The 21,627-nt window shown below is 44.4% G+C and overlaps 1 protein-coding gene across 11 annotated transcripts in view; it reads right to left on the bottom strand.

The window, feature by feature from the left end:
- The window catches only part of CADPS (calcium dependent secretion activator), a 434,736-nt gene that overhangs the window by 76,196 nt on the left and 336,913 nt on the right, over positions 1-21,627 (bottom strand). For 4 of the 11 annotated variants that reach the window (XM_081160524.1, XM_081160527.1, XM_081160530.1 and 1 more), the window contains 5 exons: positions 15,689-15,845; positions 14,744-14,885; positions 7,300-7,446; positions 3,853-4,008; positions 113-260 (listed from right to left, as the gene is read on the bottom strand). In XM_081160524.1, the coding sequence (XP_081016650.1) occupies positions 113-260; positions 3,853-4,008; positions 7,300-7,446; positions 14,744-14,885; positions 15,689-15,845 (750 nt within the window). Of the gene's footprint in view, positions 1-112; positions 261-3,852; positions 4,009-7,299; positions 7,447-14,743; positions 14,886-15,688; positions 15,846-17,027; positions 17,049-21,627 lie in introns of all 11 variants that reach the window. The other 7 variants (XM_081160526.1, XM_081160528.1, XM_081160529.1 and 4 more) reach the window with 3 other exon arrangements.

Here is a 21,627-nt window from a genome sequence, read left to right as displayed (position 1 = left end):
TATATTTCTGAAACTAGAAGACTAGTGTAGATGGAAGGAATTTGTGAAGTTTTCTTCTACATGATCAATGAAAGGGGGTGGGGGGAATCCGTATTTTTTTTTTTTTTTTTACCTCTTGGCCCATTTCCATGCTGCAAAGTTTTGTTGATTGAGCTTTGGCATCAACCATAACATTAAACATGGTGCATATTGACTGTGGGACTCGAAAATCTGTTGATCGACTGGTTTTTTGCAGCTTAACTTCAAATGCAATCCTGGTTCTATTAAAACAAAGTAGGAAAGACCAATTCAGCATTTCGATGGCAGCAGGAGGAGACATTTTCTGAGAGGTCAGGGAAAAAGAAAACTGAAGGCTGTAATCAGTTTCAATCGACAATGACTTCACATGTGTTCTTTTTAAAATGACTTCCCCAGCTAAGGAAGGCTCTTCAGGGAGACAGCCGCACACACCCCTCTTTCTTGGCAGCACGCGGAACACCTGTAGCTCAGCGTATTTCTGTCTATAGTTTACATGCTATGGAGAACCCTAACTGCGGGAAAATGAATGAATTAACAAAAACCCAATTACAGCGTTATAGCATATGCAAGTTCTCTCACGTTGGCAACTGCCTACCTTGAATCACTTCATTTAAAAAAACCAAACAAAAAAAAAACGCAGTTTCTAATCTTCACAATCTCATGGTGGGAAAAAATCGTAAAGGACATTTATTTTACTTTATTTTTTTTTACTCTGGTTTTGAATGAGACTGAAGTAAAAAAAAAAACACACCCAAAAAACCCAGCAAGCTTATTATATTGCTTTAAAGACTAAAAAATGAGATGGCTCCCTTTGCGGAGGGGAGTGAAATGAGCAGAAGTGGCAGTGGAGGACCTCCACTATGCTTGCTTGTTTGTTTGCATTGCAATGTCAATGTTTTATTTTGCAATAAGAATATATTATATTTATAAGTAAAAGTGACTTAATATAGTTACCAAATTAAGAATCGTGTAATGGTGGACATTTAAAGTGACATAATTCTGACTTCGGTGAAACTATGATCCCAGCAATATGCTAACTGCTCACGGGGAAACTTTCGTCCGACATGGCCAGCTGGTCCCATAGGTGTGAGACCTAAACCTTGATATGAGCACTGTAAAGGGGCCCGGTTATGTTTTTAGAGAAGTGGGTCACATCATCACACGCCTTTAGAAAAAAGCACCTGGTTAGTAAGTGGTTTGATTAAGGGCCCTTTTGTCCAATGCATCTTTCTAGCGTTGTTCACCGTCAGGTTGTGGAGATCACCCAGCCACCGGGAAAGCATCCCTTTAAGAGGGATTTGTAGCAGTTTTCTAACAGTGCATAGAGGGACCACACAGCTAGCTAGCTCGGGAAAGGATGCCAGCTTGCGAACACACCCTGGGTGCATGCGGGGAAGCCAAGTATAATTTCTAAGGTTGGAAGCCCAGCTCTCAAGAAAACAACTAAAAAAATGCCTTAAAACACTCCTATATATTATATGATCATGTTAAAGATAAATGTATCTTGGCTTCTAAAGACTCGGTGCACTGAAGTAGCTTTCTAATCACGATGATCATTTTAAGCTATGCTGAAAATACATCATTTTCTGGTTTTGTGAAAAGGAAGCCTGATGGGACTGAGTTGGACAGGTCCCTGTGTGGATCTTCTGAGGCTCGCGTGCCAGTTCCGGCCCAATTTGAGAAATGGAAATGCTAAATCGATCCCTTACAATGAAGTAATCGTCTTCTGTTTTCACAGGAGAGCTGTTCACAGCCCTTAGATTGTGGGCCTGTGAAAAGAGGAAGCCGAATGCAAAATTCCTATGACTGACAGGGCTCTACAGGACCAAAAAGCCAGGAACGGAGAGGTCAGTTAATCCAACTAACTCTCCGTGAGGGCGGTTAGGGCACCTTGTTTTGTGTGGAGCACAGCCCCTGATACAGGCTGGACTAGAGGCTCTGTCAAGTCCATCAAATGGATGATTTCATCAAATGAATAATTTCCATTTCTTAGAAAACTTGGAAATGAGGAATGCCCGATGGACTTTTTGCATATGTACATCTATGGAATCATGTCCTTCCTATGTTATCCTAGAACAAGGGCCCTTTATTCTGTCCTAAAGAGGAAGGCAAAGGTTCTAGGCTCTACTAATGTGGATGCCACGTCTTAAAACATTCACAGCTACTGTGTGCCAAGCGTGATGTTGGGACCTGGGGCGGGCGAGGAGCCCAAAATGAGACACCCCCCCCCCCCCCCCGCTTCTGAGGAGCTCACAGTCTTTGAGTTGGCTGACCCACGAAGATGTGTGGTAAGTGATAAAACAGAGTCACTATCCACCTTTCACACCTATATGTGATCTCCCTATTACTCTTCCCTACCGGCTCCTCAGAGAAGGGCACACGTGTCTTTCTGCGCAACTGTGTGCGTGGATCAGAAGCTTTAGCCTTAATTCTAATGCGTTGCAGCCCCTGGTACAGACCAGGGAAGAGCACTTTGCCGCAGAGGGACTACCTTCACCAGCAGTTTTTTGTGAAATGGTTGGGCCATAGGAAAAGACTGACTTTTCCTAGAATTGAGACAGACTGTGTAGGAGATGGTGAGAGTCAAAACCCTAAGGAAACATTTGTATCTTGGGTTTGAGAAATAGACCTGCCTTTGATTCTCAGAGTGGGAAGGAAAGAACAAAGCCCCCCAAAATGGGTGTCCGGGACCTGGAGCTTCCCGAGTGCCAGCCAGCAGCGGGCTGGATTCTCCATAGCACCTCGTTACTTTCCTAATTCCTGCAGAGCCCCTCGCCTACCGGGACTGTGTCGCTCTCCTGCCTTTTTGGTTTCCAGTTTTGATGCTATTACTTCACTTTTCTTTTTCCAAGACATAAAATGATGAATTCAGAGCACTCCCAGCCAAACCCAGCCCCCAACTCCCACAACTGGTCCATCAACTAGACTACACAACATCTGGAGATCTGAGTGGCCTGTGGTCTTTTTTTTTTTTTTTTTTTTTTTGAGGAAAAATAATGGAATCTTTGTGAGCTGGGAAAAGCCCTTGGGCGTGTGTCTGGGGATAGACAAGGAGACTATAATGGTGTCAAATCTGAGGATGTACAGGTACAGATAGTCCACGAGGAAGGATGCAGTCCTTGGTACGCCAGGAGCTCAGCACCGTCCTGTGTGTAGGAGGAGCTCAGACAATTTCTGTTGAATGCAGGCATGTCCCTTCTTCTCCTTGCCTTCAGAACAGCCTACCTGGGAGCTTCCAGTGCAGCCTTCCCACCTCAATCCTGTATCCCACAGTGGCAAAGCACCAAGATGTCTCATGCCCTCCTGTTGATAGTTAGATTTTGCACAAGACAACTAACAGTTGGCATGTAGTACAGGCTCAGTTCATATATACAGAATGAACAAGGCTGCTGAGGTCCTGCCCACACGGCTGGAAATTCACTAGGTTCCTGCTCCCTGCCCTGGATACGCTGGCTCTGGAATTTTATGTGCGTCTTTATTTTCATCTGGCTACCCATCATGCATACACTCCTACATTTAAAATATATTTACTAAGTATTTTGTGCCAGACACTGCTAGATATCAAGGATACAGAGACGGACAAGAACCGACATGGAGCCTTCCCTCATGGAGCTCAGTGAAAGAACAGTCAGTCACATCGATTGGTTTGGGACAGACGTGGGGCAAGTGAACAGAAGCTAGACTTGGGTGGCCACCACTCCAGCTGACTTTGATAAGCAATCACTTTCTCCAAACACCTCCAAGTTATGGCCAATGGAGAGTGGCCGTCTGCCCTGACCTTGGTCAGTGTGTGGTGGGGAAGGCGTGCCGAGGCTGTCCAGGCACCTCGCTTACCTTTTGACACAAGATTCTATCATGTCACTTGCCATCAGCTTCAGCCGTTGTTCCAGGTGCTTCCCAAACTCCTCCTCGGGCCAGTGTAAGTCTCGAATGAAGGTCTGAAGGGCATCGAGCTTCCAGAACAGATCCTCTGAGGTGCCTGATCCATTGCTGGCAGGGTAAAAATCAAAAACCCAGAGTCACCCACTGGCCTTGGGCTTGGAAAAGCTGACACATAGACAACCGGGACTAGAAGGCTTGAGGCAAACAGTGGCTTCAACGTACAAAACGCCGCATTTTGGCGGTGGAGGTGGGGGCATTCTCCACCGGCAGATTTTGAGTTTTACCATACACGACCCAGTCGGCTTTGTTCAGCCAATTATTCCAGACCAGTGAGAAGTCTGAGAAACATTTGCCCCATAACGGCCAGGAGAACAGTGTATGGTAAAAATCAGCCTTCTTTTAATAACCACATTTACACATGTGATGATTCAGATGAAGGCCACGAACCAGGGGGAGAAGTAAGTCTCAACAAATAATAACTACATGGCAACATGCAGTTATTAGAATTCGGGCTTCATGCATTTCCCAGCTCCCCTCCAGGACGGAGGCCTCTTGGAGATTGCACAGACTGAGTTTTCAAAGGACAGTGCTAACAAAGTGGTGAGCGAGGACCTGCTTTCTCTCGTGAAGAGCTGGAAAGAAATCGGGGTGACTCAGGTGGAGCCAAGTACCCCTGGGTACCTGGAATCCACGAGTCTTGTTCAGATTGGTTATTAGTCCAATAGACCAGCCCGTTGCATAGGCCGCCCCGGGACAAGGTTGGGAGGGGGGAGGTGAGTGGACAAGAGATACTTGCAAAGCTTTAGGGCTCAGAACCTGAGCTCGCTTTCTTTCTTTCCTTTTTTACCATTGCACCATCTTACCCAGTCCAGATGGAGAAACTGGTCTTGATCCCTTTCTGTACAGTGACGTGTAAGAAACTTTTACCCGGGGCATCCACGGAAAGCCTGTGTGTGGGAAATGCTCCATCTCTCGCCCTCTCGCCCTTCTCTGGCTGGCTTTCTCTTTTGCAACGATCCCATTTGGAGCTCTGAGGGGTGGCCACCTCCCACCCCCTTCCTCGCATACCACTAATGCTAACACGGTAATTTATAAAATGTCCAACACACCATGCATTACCACTTGTTCTGACATCGTCTATAGAAACAGATGAGAGTGGGTGTTTCTATTGTGACAGATGCCAGCTGCATTGAATTAATGCTTCAGAGAGAAATATAGCTAGTGCATAAATGCATACACAGCTACCGCGGGCGGGAGGCCGCTCCCACATGCCGAGGGGAGCCGCGCCTCGGCAACACGGACAGGTTTTCAAGGACAGACCGGGCTGAGGTCAGTACGGAGACGTATCTGACACGAGGAGCAGGTAACATGGAAACACGTCCTTAAAATGAAAGGTGGCAAAGGAGGAAACTGGAATAATGAAAAGATATAGAATCAGGCATTTCCTGGCGGGCGACTGAGAATCGAGGCCTTCTTTTCCGAGACCGCCATAAGCATTGCTCAGAAGTGGGGGGACGCACCGTTTCTCCGTGGGAGCTCAGCCTTCCCCCCTGCCCCGCCCTAGGCTTGGGAAAAAGAAACCCCAACTTTGTCTAGTCTAAAGCCCGTTTTGGAACTGCATGGTTGTATGTTTTAAATCATTAAGTACATATGAATGCAATAATTGGTATTTATTACAACAACATTTTGACACCCATCTGGTTTCGGAGTTTCAAAAAATTCTTCTAGGGTTTTTTTCTTTTTCTTTGAAGAGCTTATTATTAAGTTTTGACATGAGGAAAAGAATATTTTCTTTTTATTTTTAAGATAAACTGTTAATGTTAAGGCAATAGCACCAAGATTATTTTGATTGCTGAGCAGTTACCAAAATGTGTTCCCACTCATGCCTTAATTAATCGAACAGAGACCATTATCTGCTTTATTACAATGTCTTGATTCATATCTTTTCAAAAACAATGTCACAGAGCATGCACAGAAGAAGGTAAGGGAAGCTTTCAGATATTTATTTTTAAATTATTAACAGTTAATACCTAATCTAACTTTTAATATAGTCATCTTAGCATGAATATGATTTGTGTTTTTTAGATTTTTTTTCAGATATAAATTTTTAGAGGTTTTGACTGGACTTTAAATGAGAATCAGACACATCGACCCTATGATTTCATTGTGAACTTGTGAACAAACTCGGGTTTTAAAAAAGATCAGGCAGCTTTGGAGGAGCCCAGTAGAGCAGTCATTTTAACGTCCCGTGCTCTACCTGCATTACAGCAGAAATGGTTTCAAAACTCACTGCCAGTTTCAGATCATTTTTTATTCCTTTGATAATAACACTTCCCTTTGAAAACGTGCCAATTTATTCTTTCAAGAAAAAGCTTATCTGGCCTATAATTAGCTGTGGTCTAAGAACAGGATCAAAGGAGGGCACAGAATCGCTAAGCCCTATTTCACTTATTAAATCATGCACGTGGTTCTAATTTCATTTCCCTGCGGTAGAATTTAGAGGTGCTGGATCTTCTTCTTGCTAAGGAAAAAAAGAGGATTCGTTTCCTAAGCCTTAGAAGAAATGGCTGCTCAACCTCCATCGCCGTGAACTGCTGGCTGGCACTGAAGGCAGGGCTTGGCCTCCAAGAAAAACTAACCCCGTGTGTTCCGGGTATTTGTGTGGATGGATGTAAAGACTGCCTCCACACTCAGACCACAGATGAAATGGCTACCAAAAAACTTCATTATTTGCTGTTCAAATCTTGCAGTCTCAAATTCAGACATCTTGCCACCTCGAGCTCAGCGCTCCGGACTGCGTTATGACCTTGGGAAGTACTTTACATAACATTTCCATGATGAAGGCTTGATGCATTCAGAAATTTTCATTTAGCCCTGAACATACTGTTACTATATCCTGCCATTTGCTGACACCAGAAATATACTTCCTGGTTTAAACAGTCTCTAGGAGTTTTTAAATTTTTTTAAAAAAAAGAAAGCTTCTAGGTAGGTGCGCCTCCCTCTTAAATTTGGATCAGGTCAGAGATGATGGGCCGGCCCATCAAAGAGGTTTCCTGGACTATTTTTGGATAAACAGCTCCTAAAGTATGCCACCTGCATTAAAGAGCAAAAAACAAAACATGGGCAGAATCTTTCTGCAAAAGAATTCAGGAAGCGGAACATAGTCCTCAGCGTTCAGTGGGCGTAGGACAAATTGTTAGTGCTGTATATATATATAGCAAGCGTCTCACAAACATGCCGCACGCCAGAAATAAACAATATTGTCTCTGTATGATCAGCAAAATATGTCTAATTATCCCTCTCCATCTCTGTTATATGGGATGTATAGAAATAAACAAGACATATCCATGCCAAGATCACTTAAATTTAAATTAGATCTAATGTGAACTGAATACACACTCAGCATCATATATAGCAGCCATCCATGACGGTGCCGAAAAAGTAGGCATTTGTGGGATGCCTAGAGGGATGTTAACTGGTAGATTTGGTACTTTGGGAAGGTTCACATTGGGTAGGTTCACATTGGGTAGGTTACTGGTTAAACTCCTGTGGAAGAAACAGACAGAAAGAAAAAATACCATCACAGTGACAATGCAGATGAGGCAGAAGCACACGACAGTCGTAAATAAATTGGCTAAGTCCACAGGCAGACAACAGCGAACACACTGCAGAAGGCAGCTGACGGAGGGGCAGCGGTGGGGTGGCTCAGTGGTCAGAGAGAAATGACAGAAGTGAATGGAAAAATTAACCACAGAGTGACTTGAAAGCGTGGACACTCATGGACACCTCTCTGCAATGATCACATTATTTAAATGCCTTCGTGAGGGTCTGCAGTTTCCAAATCCATTGCCATCAGAGTCTAGAGCTTGTCTCGTGCTAGAAACTTGAGGTTCGTGGAATCCTTGGCGTTGCTGTGACTGGGCTGCTGGGGAGTAGCTGGGATGGAGAGAAATGGCGGAGCGCTGTACTTTTCTTACTTTTATTTATAGCCTATTTTTGGTGGAGGCACATTCCTTAGGTCAGATGTTAGCTACGTGGCGTAACAGGAATCCACCCACTGGAATGCACACACAATGCTGGTGGACGGGAGCAGGATTCTTTCTGACTGACACTTCTGAAGACCGGTGTGTGTGCCATGGGGTGTCCAAGCTGATGGCAAGGATGTAGGAATTGTATCAAAAATGACTGGCTTTGAATAATTTTATGGAACACTTGAAGAAAATGGAAACTTCCCTTCTCAAACTAAGTCCAATTAAAATGAAGAAATATTTACACACACATGCAAATAAAACCCCCCAACTTTAGCTTCTATAGTAAATTCTCTGACCACAAGTGGATTTGAAATGTGGCCGCATGTTATAGTGATTGCCCTTGACAGTGAGATGGAGGCGTTAGAATGAGTGACAGGGCTTTCTGGGGTGCTGGGGATGTGCTGTTTCTTGATCTGTGTGATTGTTCTAAAGGTATTTTTAGTTTGTGAAAATTAAAGCTGTATATCTTTCTCTAAAAAGTTAAAATGTAAGTTAAAAAGTAATAAATCATTTTAAAACGTGACCTCATAGAAGCTTTTTGTTTTTGAACAAAGGTCAATCAAGTGATGTGCTGAAAGAGAGATAAAGGGCTTTAACTAGAGAGTGAAAATAAAACAAAATGACAACCCCAGCTAGAATCAACCGTATCTCTTCGAAGGACTGTGCCATGTACTCTCCCCAAGCTGGCACCGCGTGTCTCTGTGGCGGCATTTGAAGGGTGTTCCATCCAGCCAAAGTCACTGGCACGGTGGAGCCCAGCCCAACTCTGCATCTGAGAGGAGCCTTCCTGTTTAAGTAGAGTTGACAGCACTTTGGCAAAGGAGTTGAGGCTTTCTTTTTGGATCTTGCAGGAGAAGAGCGAGTTTTGCCAAAGCAGCTCTGCCCCGGGCAAGCTGTGTTTGACTAGCAGAACTCTTGCAAGGGCTGGAGCTGCCTCTGGGCTTGCTTAGGAGGGCAGGCCTCCTGATAAGTCAGAAATTCTGGCCCCTGTAGGTAGTCTGGACATACCTGTCTCCCTTTAGAATCAAGTTCTTCTTTCGCGATGATGATACAGCCCCAGCTTGTAGATGGAAAAACCTAGATTGCAAAACTGCCAAGCTGGCATTCTCTTCCTTAAGGGACACAGGTGTCTCACAGGTGTGTCCTTTACACGTCACATGTGGGAAAGCTAATTGTACTTCTCTACCTGGGACTAAAGGATGCTCTTGTGGAAACAGTCAAGAGAAGAAGCTAAATATGACTATGGAGTAGAAGGGAAAATGGAACTTTTCCTTCCATGCTTCTCGGTTTAACTGGGGAATGTGACTTTGAATTCAGTCCCTGGTGGTTCTCAGTCTTAAATACTGCCACGTAGCAAAACTGTTGGCGATTTCCATCGAGTCATGCGTAATCCTATATAAGCAAATGTGATCATTAAATGATGCACACACTGAATAATGCTGAAGGAATTGGGAGATCTTTAGAGATGGCAGCCTGGAAAGTTAAAATGTCAGTTCTGAGCAAATTAAAAGTAGCTAGGAATGACTAACACACGAATGTATGCAAAAGCAACTTAATTTGAACATATTAGCGGATGGTGGGTACACAAATTAGAAATGAGCTTTGTTTTGCACACAAAAATTAAAAATACTTATATTAATCAAAACATATTGTATTTGTAAAATATGACATTTTGGCTGGACTACTGCACTGGACTCGTAGAAACACTTCCTTCTTGTGACATATTATAATGCTCTACTTTTAGAAACCTGAGAAATGCTTGATATTTCTGCTTTTCGCAAAATAATATAGCATATTACTAAGGTTACTAGTATTTCATTTGGATATTAATAACTTATATTAACAATTAAAGAGGCAATTGCAAGCATTATATACATGTGAAAGGGGAAATTTTGAAGTAGCACTCAGGTCAGTTCAGGCTCCTGGGTTTGCTGATGGATATAATGAATTATTATTTCCGAGGGTCCTTTAGTAACTACCTAAAAAGCCCATCATGCTTCTCTGTGAGAATCATAATAGGACATCTCTGAAGAGTAGAAGAAGTGTGAATTACAGTCCTAACAACTGATATATATTAAAAATTAGGCTCATTCATCTTGCAGATGCTGCTGAGAAAGGATCGCTCCCATTCATGTCAAAGGGCCTCATCTCTGGAACATTGGATTAAAAAGCTCTCATCTGCTCGCTCCCACGTGGATGAAAGTTGTAACTATGTGGGCTCTTCATCATTTCTAGTGATGGGAATGACTAGAGCTAGAGCCATTCCTTGCTTCTAGAATTGACTGTAATTGGGACTGTCTTCATGCAGAGACAACATGGCTGGGTCTTCTCTCAAGGAAGCTTAGATTTATGGATGGGTTAGAGGTAAGACACGGATGTCTTCTACTTTATCGGCCATTTGTTGCTGAATATATGTAACACATCTTGTCGTCTCTTGGTGCTCTGGGCACGAGTGTCTCTCTCAGCGCTTATTCTTAGGTCTGATCCCTACTCTGGGCCGTGGGCACTCTCATATCTTCTCAGAGTTTACAGCGGTGTTTATCAACCTCTTTTTCATTGTCATCACCAGACCACCCAGCTGCCTTCCCTGGGAAAATTTAATAGAGTCCATACTGTATATGGATATATACAACAAGAGTAAGGTCCTTTTGCCCACCCCCCTCCAAGGGCCAATTTTCACCAGCATTGGGAGCTGTGAAGCCCCTGTTCAGAAAACAACACCTAGAGAACAAAGTTGCAAAATTCTCGGGCTTTGAGAACGTCCCAAACAGTTCTCCAAGCTCATCGCTTGCCCGACAGAGCACTGCCTCTGCTGCACGACCCGCTTTCTGCTCACGCTTCTTCCCAGGACCCCTGCTCCTGAAACCCTAGCTTCCTCCTCAGTGGAAGCCCATCCCCGTCTCGTCTGTGCTCTTCTTTATTATTTGGTAAAAGCACGGGGAACAGTCAAAGTCCTTTTCCTGCGGGCTTGTTGCTCAGGCCCACCTAGCTCGCAATCCCCATCAGGGGAATGTGTCTTTTCCTTCTCCCTTTCCTACAGTTTTTCTAGTGTAATCTTACAATTTTCAGCCTCTATGGGGTTCTTAATAAAGGTCGGTTAATCCATAAATACTCACTGAACACCTGTGATGTCCGAGGCCCTGTCCTAGGTGCTAGGGAGGCAATGGTGGTCAAATGTGAATATGGAAAATCACATTTTCTAGGACGTTAGTGTTGGAAAAGTCTTGGGTGTTCAAAGTCTTTGCTTTTCAAAGAAAGATATTGAGGCTCAGAAAGGTCCGCTGACTTGCCCGAGGCGACCCAGCAAATTACCGTCAGTGTCAGGAGTCCTGACTCCATGTCTGGATCTTGTCTGTTTCAAACTAGGCCACCTACATATTGCCAAGGTGGGTTTGGTCTGACAGTTTATTATCATTAAGGTATTGACACCTCTGACAGTCTGGAAAATGATATTATTTTTAAAGTCCTCATATGTGTATCTCAGGCAGAGAGAGAGAAAGTGCATTTTGAGAAACCCAGATTTTTCCATGTACATATATCAAGGAGCAGTGTTCGGCTCTCGTTCAGAGCCATCCCAACCATGACACGGGGATTCCCTGTGCCCGCAGGTGTCCACGTAGAGACAGAGAGGACCTGTCAAGGAAAGGGAAGTGCGGAGGGGGTACTAGGCTTGGCAAGCTTTGGATTAGACGCTTTCTAAGTTTTCCTCCACGATGACTTGGCTAGCAGCGAACCAACTCTAAAGAGCTGGTAGAAATGTCCACCTGCTAGTTAGGACCCACAGCTGATATTCAGGGCGGCCGGGAGGGCTGGGCACAACCTGCCCCACTGTGGTGGTGGCCCTGTGACATTTCCTGGCGGATGCCCAGGAGGGGGCTCTGGGCTGCAGCTTGGGCCTGTCCCCGAGAGGCTGGCTGTCCTCAGCCGTGGTGAGCAGCTGTGACCACACTCCACCGAAGCAGAGGTTCTACCAGCGACTCTATCTGGCTTAATGGGAACAGCGACGCAGCTGATGGCCCTTCCCTCTTCTTGCAGAGACCAAAGGCCATCCTTCTAGGAAGGCAGCACTAGGACAGCCATTTTACCCTTTCTGCCAAATACTCGTTTCAAACCCAGATGATGATTATATCTCTCTTTTCTTGTACATGGCCATATTTCGAAATAAGAAAATCTGAAGACTATTTAAAATCTGTTCCTAGGAAGCGTGTCAGAGTGCTGCCCATCTCTAACATTTTGAAGACCAGTTGTCCTGAGGGAAGCTTTTACGATGCATCTCGCAGTCATTTAACCTATGACCAGGTGCCTACAGAGCCGAGTGTAACAACTGATTGAAAGAAAGGCTGCAGTCTGCGTCTCTCTGTGTGTACAATGGGGGTCATGCAGCAAAATTAGAGGAGGCTGAGGAGCTAAGCCTATTGATCCAAGTCACTTTCTTATTTTTGAGTCAGCTTGATGCAAAACATTCTAAAAAACCATTTCTTACTTGGAAAAACATCTGCAAAGAAAAATGAATCTCTGCTTCTTTATCAGCTCTCTGGCTGGTCAGAGAAACGTTCCCTCTACTCTGTTTCTCTTCGCTCGGAAGCGCGTCCCCAGGCTCTTTTCCCCGCGTTTCGCACTGCCCATTCTGCAAATCTGTTCCACGGAACCCACACTCTCTATACAACCCCCCTGATAAAATGTGTGTGGTTTCCACGAATTTTAATTAAGCATATGTTTTAGTTGGCACTTTCACATATCTCTACGTACTCTAAAGGGCACATACTATTTATTATGAATTGAACAAGCCACAACCATGTTAAAAGCTACTTAAAAAATACGTCAACATAAAAGATTCTCTACTGATCCATGAGTTCAAATTTGATCTTTTTAATCATTAAAATATCCCAACCAAATATTGCCACACGAAGAGCTCCAACTGCGAAAATGACTTTGATTCTGTCTTTACTTCTGACAGTATTAAGAATCGTCAGTGTGTCAAAAAGAATTAGCAGTAATTTGCTTGGTTTCTGAAGAACTGAACAGATTATGAAATGACTTTAGTGACACTGTCACAGAACTTCCCAACCATTCTCGGACACTGAGTAGGGACATTTTAAGAAATCAGTTTTGCAGACGAGAGAACAATTTCATTGCCTTTGTTAGCCTTCTGGCTACGGGTGGAGGGCGAGGTCCTAACTCTAGGGCCCTTTAAGAAGCAGGGAAGGGTACTGGTCACTTCCTCCCAGGGGTGTCCACTTTCAACCAAGCAAGTCAATGCTATTTCAAGACCATCGCTATTTTCGAAATGTGAAAACTACTCATTTTAGCCCTTTCCTTGCTCACCTGTTCTTTAAGCACAACTGTCTTGATTACAGTGAGCATAAAAAAAAGAGTCCTTCGTTAACCAAGGGACCCAGTTTTATTCTCACGAGTTAAAAGTCGCAGGCCCCTATTAAGAGACTGTTGTAGAGCTGAGAATAACAAGCTCGAACGTAGATTTCCTGGTAAGTGTCACAAATGACGAGCTACTACCTATTAACCTGCTGGCGGGAGGGCAAGTCCAGCTCTGAGGTGGAAGGGAGGCTGCACTAATTTCTTTACCAGTCAGAGTCTTATACAGTATAAGGCAGAGGGAGGGTCCAGTTCAGAAAGCCACTTAAAGATAGAGATAAGTCAAGGCTTCCAAATGGAAGAAAAGTCTCTGAATACTGGTTCTGGAGTGCCTGAAAGTCTGCTTGTTTGCATCCCCCTTGTGCTCCACTTCAAAGACATAAAGGACTAGAAAGAACAAAACCATTTTCTTACGGGGGGAGGAGGGGAGAAGCTAACAGGGCAAAGCTAACAGCAGGCTTTATTTATGGTTTTCAACTCATACCAGAAAATTCTCTCCATCTAGGAGCCTGCTACACCTCCAGAAAGCAGAGTCTGAGACTGCCCCTCCGACACCCGGAGTCCCAGTTCTCCTCCTCGCTGGGGGATGGAGGTGGCGGTGAATCCACTGGCCATTTCAAACAGATCCCCAAGCAGTTATGGCTGTTGCTAAATTCACAACCCACAGGATGTCCTGTAATTTGTCCTTTAGATTGATATCCCATTAAAAAAATGAGTACTGTGGTCAAGTAATCCTAGGTTAAGCAGTTAAGCAAGGTTCTATATTACCATGTTATCAGAGTTTGAAATGTACTGCTCTGCTGGGAGACAAGGGTGTGGAGTGCACAGAGTTTCCTAATCGCATTTGGCCACGGAGCCGTTTTCTTGACATTTGTCTCAGAGGCTTAGACCAGAGAATGGCGAGCTATGGCCCACAGGCCAGCCTCCTGCTTTTGCAAATAAAGTTTCATGGGAACACAGCCACATTCATGTTCCTTACCCATTGCCTATAGCTGCTTTGGTGCTGTAACAGCAGGGTGGAATTGTGACAGAGATCGTGTAGCTTGAAAAGCCAAAAATATTTATTATATGGCCTTTTATGGAAAAGTTTTGGTGGCCCCTTGCCTAGAACCCTGTGGAACACACTCTGGGAAATGTTAATTCCTAGGGAAAACACCACTGGAGTAAGATACACAGTACAAATACCACAGCCAGGTTTCTATCCCTTATTCCTTATTATCTTGTGAAATAAAGATTTCATTTCATAAAACTTTTCTCAACCTCTTTCCCACTCTCCCCTTTGGCCAAGGAGGCCATGTGCATCCTAGCGGGCAACTTGTGTGGTGTTTGCTCTCTGTCACGCCAACACTGAAAACCATCAGACACCATTAATCCACTTCTGGATGACTCTCCAGCTATTTGCACCCAAACTCCGATGGTATCAAAAGAGGTTTCCTTACTTGACTGGTTCCCATGACTCCCGCTCAAAGCCCCTGTGAATGGATTGTGCAATTGAGGACTCCATCAGATCCACATATCTAACCACAAGTGGGGCAAACAGGTCTTGCAGGTGTTTGTGAAATTTTCCATTGCACAAGTTATCTAGAACAGAGAAGCAAAATCTTGGTAAGAACCCACAGTTGCTTTGTCAGCATACAACATACACACAGAGAAGATTGTCTTCAACATTAAATATATGGCTTCTAAGAGAGTGCCCCCGAACCCACCCCCCCAAAAAAAAAGAGAAAGAAAAAAGTACATGAATAGCATCAAAGTTCATGCTTAAATCTGCATGGAAAGGAAATGGAATTCAAAAACATTTTACCCATTTGTGTCTCTCTTCTAAGAAAAAAAAGCAATCATTTCCCCTTAAAAGCAACAAAACCACCACCGAAATATTTTTAGGTGTTCCTTGCACCCGCTCCCCTTCCTCCAGCTGTGTTACTGGGAGGAGGGACTACTCTACCCCTTCCTCATCACTCCCTGGGGACGAAGGTCCACTTTGTGGCTATGTGTTGAGTGAGATACTCAGAGATGCTCAAGGTGTTACTTAGCTAGAATTTTTTTTTTTTCATCTAAAAAGCACCTTTCGATAAAAATTGAAAAATGTGAAGAGGTTAATTAGCTTGTTCCAGAGCAAATGAACCCCAAGGACACCACTCCTGACACTGCTCTTGGGTTCTGCCCAGGTAAGCGAGGGGCTTTTCTGTCACAGGACACTTGTTCGAAGAAAATCCATCACCTATAAGTTTGCTTCTTTTTGAATTAATAATAAAACCACAAAGAGCTATGTCCAGCCTGTTCTCTGCTTGGGATAAAGGTGTTTTATCTTTATCAGTGTGTCTTAAACAGTGTGTTTATCTGCACATGACTTAGAAGGCCTAACAGTCAGAGACGATACATACAATCAGTGCGCAGAAAATCATTCAGCAGCTGAAACAGTGGGAAACTGTCCCACGTGTCCGGGGGCTGCACCTCCAGCGCCGCATCCATGTCCACCGCGAAGAGTGACAGGAACGTCTCGGCGTGCTCCACCATCAAGTCCGACCACCACGCGAAGGCCTTTGAAATTTGGCAGAAAAACAACAGACCAAGAGGCAATGAGCTGCTCTCTCCGACATACGATGGAGGCGAAGCCCTCACTGTCAGGATTAAGTGTGCGTCAGCGGGGGTCGGTAGTTTTATTGTAAAGAGAACAGCCTTTTTGATGCAGCTGGGCCTCTGGGCGTCCCGAGGCCATGCTTTCCGGGATTCCAGGCCTGCCTTAGAAAGTCCTTAACGACCCACTGGTCAGGGGACTCAGCTGCAGATGTGACAGATGAGGAATTTCTGTTCCATTTACAATAACTCAGTATGTTTTGGGCCATGCTCTTTATCACTGTCGTTGGCCAGTTCTTGCTCTAAGGTATTAGAATCTGGGAGTTTCTTCACTGTGTTTATGGGTTTTCTGCTGGTCTAACTTGAAAATTTGCAATGTGTGTTCACTTATATCTACCCGTCTGGGGCTCAATTGTCTACGGTCTCATACAAGCTTGGTGACTCTTATGCACTGGAAATGTTATTCCTATTTCATACCAAGGCAAAGGGAACCATTGTTGCAATTGTCACAAAACTTTTGAGTCAAAATGTCTTTGAGCAGGGAGCCTCTGGTCTCGCATCCTGTCTGCAGGGAGGATCAGGCTACACTAGGGAGATGGGGGCTTACTTTTCTTGGGGGGGGGGAGCGGGTTGGACACATATGTACATTGAAAACCAAAAAATATCAGTGAAGTAACTCATTTTCATGCACGTGGGTCCTTGGAAATCATTGTGCAGGGTCTCAGGGGCGACATTCACATCGGACTGGCCAGATGTGAATGCAATTCAAAGGCATGCATGCATGTTGACTAATCATTTCTGGCAGGGAGCATGCAGAATGAGTGGCGGTCAACAGGCCCTTTTTTGCTGATTTCAAAGACAGCAATAAAACAAAAACAAATCGCCAGCCTCGTCTTGTCCCCCACCTCCCCACCCAGTGCCATAAAGTATTTACATTGGAAACACTTTCAGGAGCATTCACCGAAAAAAGATGGAAGGCGTTTGAAAACATGAAAGATGATTATGGAAATAATTCCATAAATGAAAGTGTTTGTTCAATAGCCAAGCTCTTCTGTGATCTATTGTTATTTGGGGATATTCTAACAGCCACTAGGAGGCAGAATAGCGGTCCACCTCTCTTCTTTCATGAGATTTTATTTTACTTACTTCTCCTTTATCAACATGTGGCTGGTTTGCAAATTAAATGGAAAAAATCAAGTCATGGACCATTCTTCAAGGTCAGCTTGGCTGGAAATAGACACCTGCTGTTTCCATTTTAATTTACAGTAAAACCTCACTGATTCAGAGTAAGAGGAGTGGAGAGAGGCTAGTCTGTCAGCATAAAAGCCTAAATTATTGGGTTTCCTAAAAATAGATAGTTGCTGCTTTCAAATGCAGTCTGTACTTGAGCCTCAAAGGAGAAGGTACTCACTGAACGCACCATAAATGTAAAAGCGTTTTTTCAAAACTTCTAATAACCATAGATAAATTGACATGTACGTTGTAGGTTTAATTTCACAGGTCCTGGGATGAAACTTTAAGAAGAGCCGTTAGAATTTCCAGAGAAAGTTGAGGTCCTGTCAAACATTTTACTTAAGAAAAATTAAAAGAGCCACAGCTGCGATTGGATTGTCACAAATTTCAAGTGTTTGGGTCTGAATCAATGAGGTTTTATTGTAGTTTTACCACCTGGAGATGAGAGCCCTGAGGTTTGGGGCTTGCTCCACTGACTACCTGGCTGAACCCCCAGAGGCGGAAATCCTCAGCCCACCCCTGGGCTCTCTCAGCCACTTGCTGTTTACGCAGAGACCTTCCACGCATCAGAACTCAGAACTCGCTGGAGCCCCACTCCCACCCCCAGCCCTAAATGGAGGGCTGACTCTCATCAGCCCTGATGTGGAATATTTGCAAAACTCACAAAGGCACACGAAATGTTGGCTGGTACTGATTCTTTTGTTATTTGATTAACTTTACATTTTCAGGGTCAGTCTAAGAAAACAGTTCCTGGGGAGACTGAGTTGCCACCCCCCTTTTGCTCTCTAGGATGACAGGTCAAAACAAAACAAAACACCAGCCCTAAATGCCTGAAATTAAAAACTATTTAGCCCAACCTCGTACCTGGTTCTTACCACCTTTATTTAAAAGTTGCAAACCAGAGACCATAAGCAGCACCCTCCTTTACTATCTATAGAGAACTCAGGCCCTCATTGGAATTTAATAAATTATTGAGCAATTGCCTACGGTTGCGGTGCTAATAATCATGTAGATAGGTAGCCCTGCAAAGGGCAGCGGCTATTGCGATATGAATGCTCACTATTGAATTCTGGCAGAGAACTTAGGATTCTAGTGAACAGAGGGTTCAAGTACAGGGGTGCTAGGAGGAGCAGATCTGTGTCTCTGTGTCCAGGGTGATTCTTTCGGAACCTCATAATGAAAGTTGACTCTGGGAAGGAGAAAAGCTTCTGCTAAGGGCAGTAATGACCAAAAAGTACTGTCGTAATTTCAATCAAATGAACAGAGTCTGCGTGACTGGATTGCACCAGGCAAATCTTTAAAATTAAAAAACAAAAGATTTATTGATTGTATGCTTGTGCAGACAGGTGAATGCTATTTTTGTACACAAGCTAACTCAATGTTTGTGGCATCAAAAGTCTTTAGAAAAGTTTTCCAAAGAAAATAAGAAGTTATACTTCGGCTTCTAAATACTTACCTAGTGCTTTTCATTATTTAAAGGCAAAGGTGTATGCTTTAGGGGTACAGTCAACCACACTGAACACACTGTATTTTTGTACACAAATTACATGTATATATGTACCCCTCTGTGTACTACCACAATACATATATACATATACATACATATACATAGAGAGAGAGAGATTGGGAACTTGAAGCAACAATACATGAAAGTGTAGGTCCTGGGTGCGTGTGCGCGTGTGTGCGTGTGTGTGTGAGAGAGAGAATAACACAGGCTCTGAGAGCAGAATTGAGCTGCACTTAAGAGATGACTATGACACTGCATGTGTGCGTATGTGATCTATTTGTACCTGTAGAGAATTTTTTATATTGGAATTTACTTTATATTGGAATTTACTTTATATTGGAGTTTAAAATGGCTTTAAGGATTACTGTTTTTTTGGTGGGGGAGCAAGTCTACTTGCCACTTTCATTTGTGGTGCCACCAAACATCGTGGCCACGTAGCCACGTTCCGTGCTGGGACTTAGTCATTTTCTAGAGTTCGCTGAGCATGGACAGTAGGAAAAATTTTTCATCCTTCAGCCTGGTGTTTAGTGTGCCAGGGCCAGTTCCACCTCTGGCTGTACCCGGTGGCTCTTGACCCGGCCATATACATGAATCAGCTGGGCAGTTTGAAAAATTACCAATACTCACTTCCTCCCCACAAGATTCCAACTAATGGAGCTGGGAAGAGACCTGGGCCTCAGCAAGTTTTAAGAGCTTTCAGATGATTGCAACCTGTCAGTGAACGCCGAGGACAGCCCCACCTTGAAACAAGCCCGCTGTACATCATTCATTTGGTCTCCACCTAGGTTTGTCCTTTCTACCATTCTTTTTATATATTTTGCTTCCTTACCAACTTGTTCCTAATCATACAACGTCCAAGCTTTGCTGAGTGCCTACTATGTGCCAGGCGTAATACCAGGCACTCGACCTAAGGCAGCCTGCGTCCTAGCAACAACCATCTGAGCTAGATGCTATTGTTACCTCCAATTTACAGGATAAGAGAGGTTAAGTAACTAGGCCCAGGTCACAAAGCAAGGAAGAGGCACAGCTAGGGTTCAGACGCAAGCTCCCCTGGCACGGAGCCTGCGCTCCTGGTCGCTCCGCCTGTCACCGCTTGAAGGCTGAGGCTGCCTCGTGCTTCCTTGTCCTTCAGAGAAGCACAGAAGTCGCCGCCTCAGTGTTCAGCGCACAGGTAGCTTTTGATTGATTAATGAAATTTTGTGATTGGGTGAAATTACTAATTTAGGAAATAATCCTGTACATTTATCTAAAAGCAAACTGAGTCTCCAAATCCCAAAGTATGCTGAAGTTTTCATTCCTAACTTCTAAAGTTAGTAAATGAAAACAGAACTGAACTGATTTCTTCCCTATTAATTTACCCCAAATTGCTTTTAAATATGTAAGATTAAAATATTTTTATGATCATGGTGACTAGGGCCTTTTAAGGTGATGATCAGCACTTAGTGAAAAAGTGTTTGAGGGAAAAGTGAAAAAAACCACACCTGCCTTTTTTGGAGTATCAGCTTTCCTTTGGTACCTCTTTTGAGTAACTTGGGAAAATAGTCACCCTTTCTTAGCCCACAACAGCCTCAAAAATAACTTGATTACAAATCAAGGACGTCTGTCATTTTCCTTCCCTCATTTAATTAAAAGTACAACAGGGCCTGAGGAAGACCATCTTCTCTGTACTCGTGTCTTCAAAAATGTCTAATCTGGCTGCTCACCAGGGGAGGGCAGGCCGGGGCCCACCATGCCTCTGGCGGTGCTCCCGAGGACACCCGGAAAGAACACACTTACCGTCACTTGAACCCCAAATGTGCCCAACCTGAGAAAAACATCAGATAGGATAGAGTAGAAAAAAATTCTAGCCCCACTTAATTTTACATGTCTGGAGGTTCGACCCAGGTTCCTGTTTGGCGGGTGCTGGTTGGGCCCCTCTCCTCACGCCCAGCTGTGCGTTGCTGGGGGCCATAGAAGTTACACCCACCTCAAGGGGTCTTCACCCCGTTCTTAGGAGGGTTCCAGAGAAATATGACTCTGTGGCACTCTCTCTCTATATAAATACTGTATATATGCTTCACAAACAGACAGTCTTAGAGGAAGATTAGTATCACTCCGGGCAGCTACTGGTTACCATGTTCGGAACTCATCATCTGCTGTAAGGACAGACGGACAAAGGAGACTAGGACAGGCCGAGGACAGCATCACGGCAGGTAGGAGGCGTGTGTCGGGATGTAACTGCAGTCGTGGTCAGGTGTATCGATTGCTTCATGCACGCACGAGAGCATCACCCCACATGTGCCCTGCCGTGGAGGGCCCCCCCTTTCACAAGCAGCCCGCTGGAAGTTGCCGTTACATTCCTTGGTCAGTGTTAGAAAGCAGGAGCCCCCAGGAAAGTCCCATCGGAAGACATGGTACCGGGAGGGCATGCACGGACTACACAGAAGGTGGCTGGCTCATTCGGTTTAGTCACATACCTCTTTCCCCTGCCACGACCAGCCACGATCGAGTGGAAGAGTAGAAAAACAGGGAGGAAATTTAGATACGCAATCAGGCATTATTCGGGATGACTGGGTTTATGTGTGTTAGATGTCAGCTAACTGTGCTGTCAGCTTTCACTTAGTCACGGCAGTGACCCTTTTAGGTGCTTGAGAAACTACTTTAATGGAATGCCTTTTCTTCCCCTTTTGCTGTAGAGTTGAACGGAGAGGAAGCGTGAGAATTAGTGCAGTTTTCAGAAAGGTTGTTTTGAGACCTAGGATCTGAAGTCCCAGTTTTGAAGCAGGCAGGGATACCACAGCGGAACCTTGGAATCTTCCTGGGCAGGGTCGGGTTGGTAAGTCCTTACAGGCTTGGGACTTAGCCTGGAATCCCTTGGTTTATAAGTATTATCAACACAATCATTTTGACAGTGGTTTGTAAGAAAAAGCAAGCCGTGTTTGTTTAGATGTGTGCTGGAGAATCGACAAGTTGAACAACACAGAGTAATTCCCTTCTGTCGCTGCGTGTAGCCACCCAGGTCACCGG

The sequence above is a fragment of the Miniopterus schreibersii genome (assembly GCF_964146895.1).
Source record: "Miniopterus schreibersii genome assembly, chromosome: 15".
Classification (NCBI taxonomy): Eukaryota; Metazoa; Chordata; class Mammalia; order Chiroptera; family Miniopteridae; genus Miniopterus; species Miniopterus schreibersii.
Note: the sequence above shows the minus strand (reverse complement) of the source record. Positions and strands in the feature narration are given on the sequence as shown.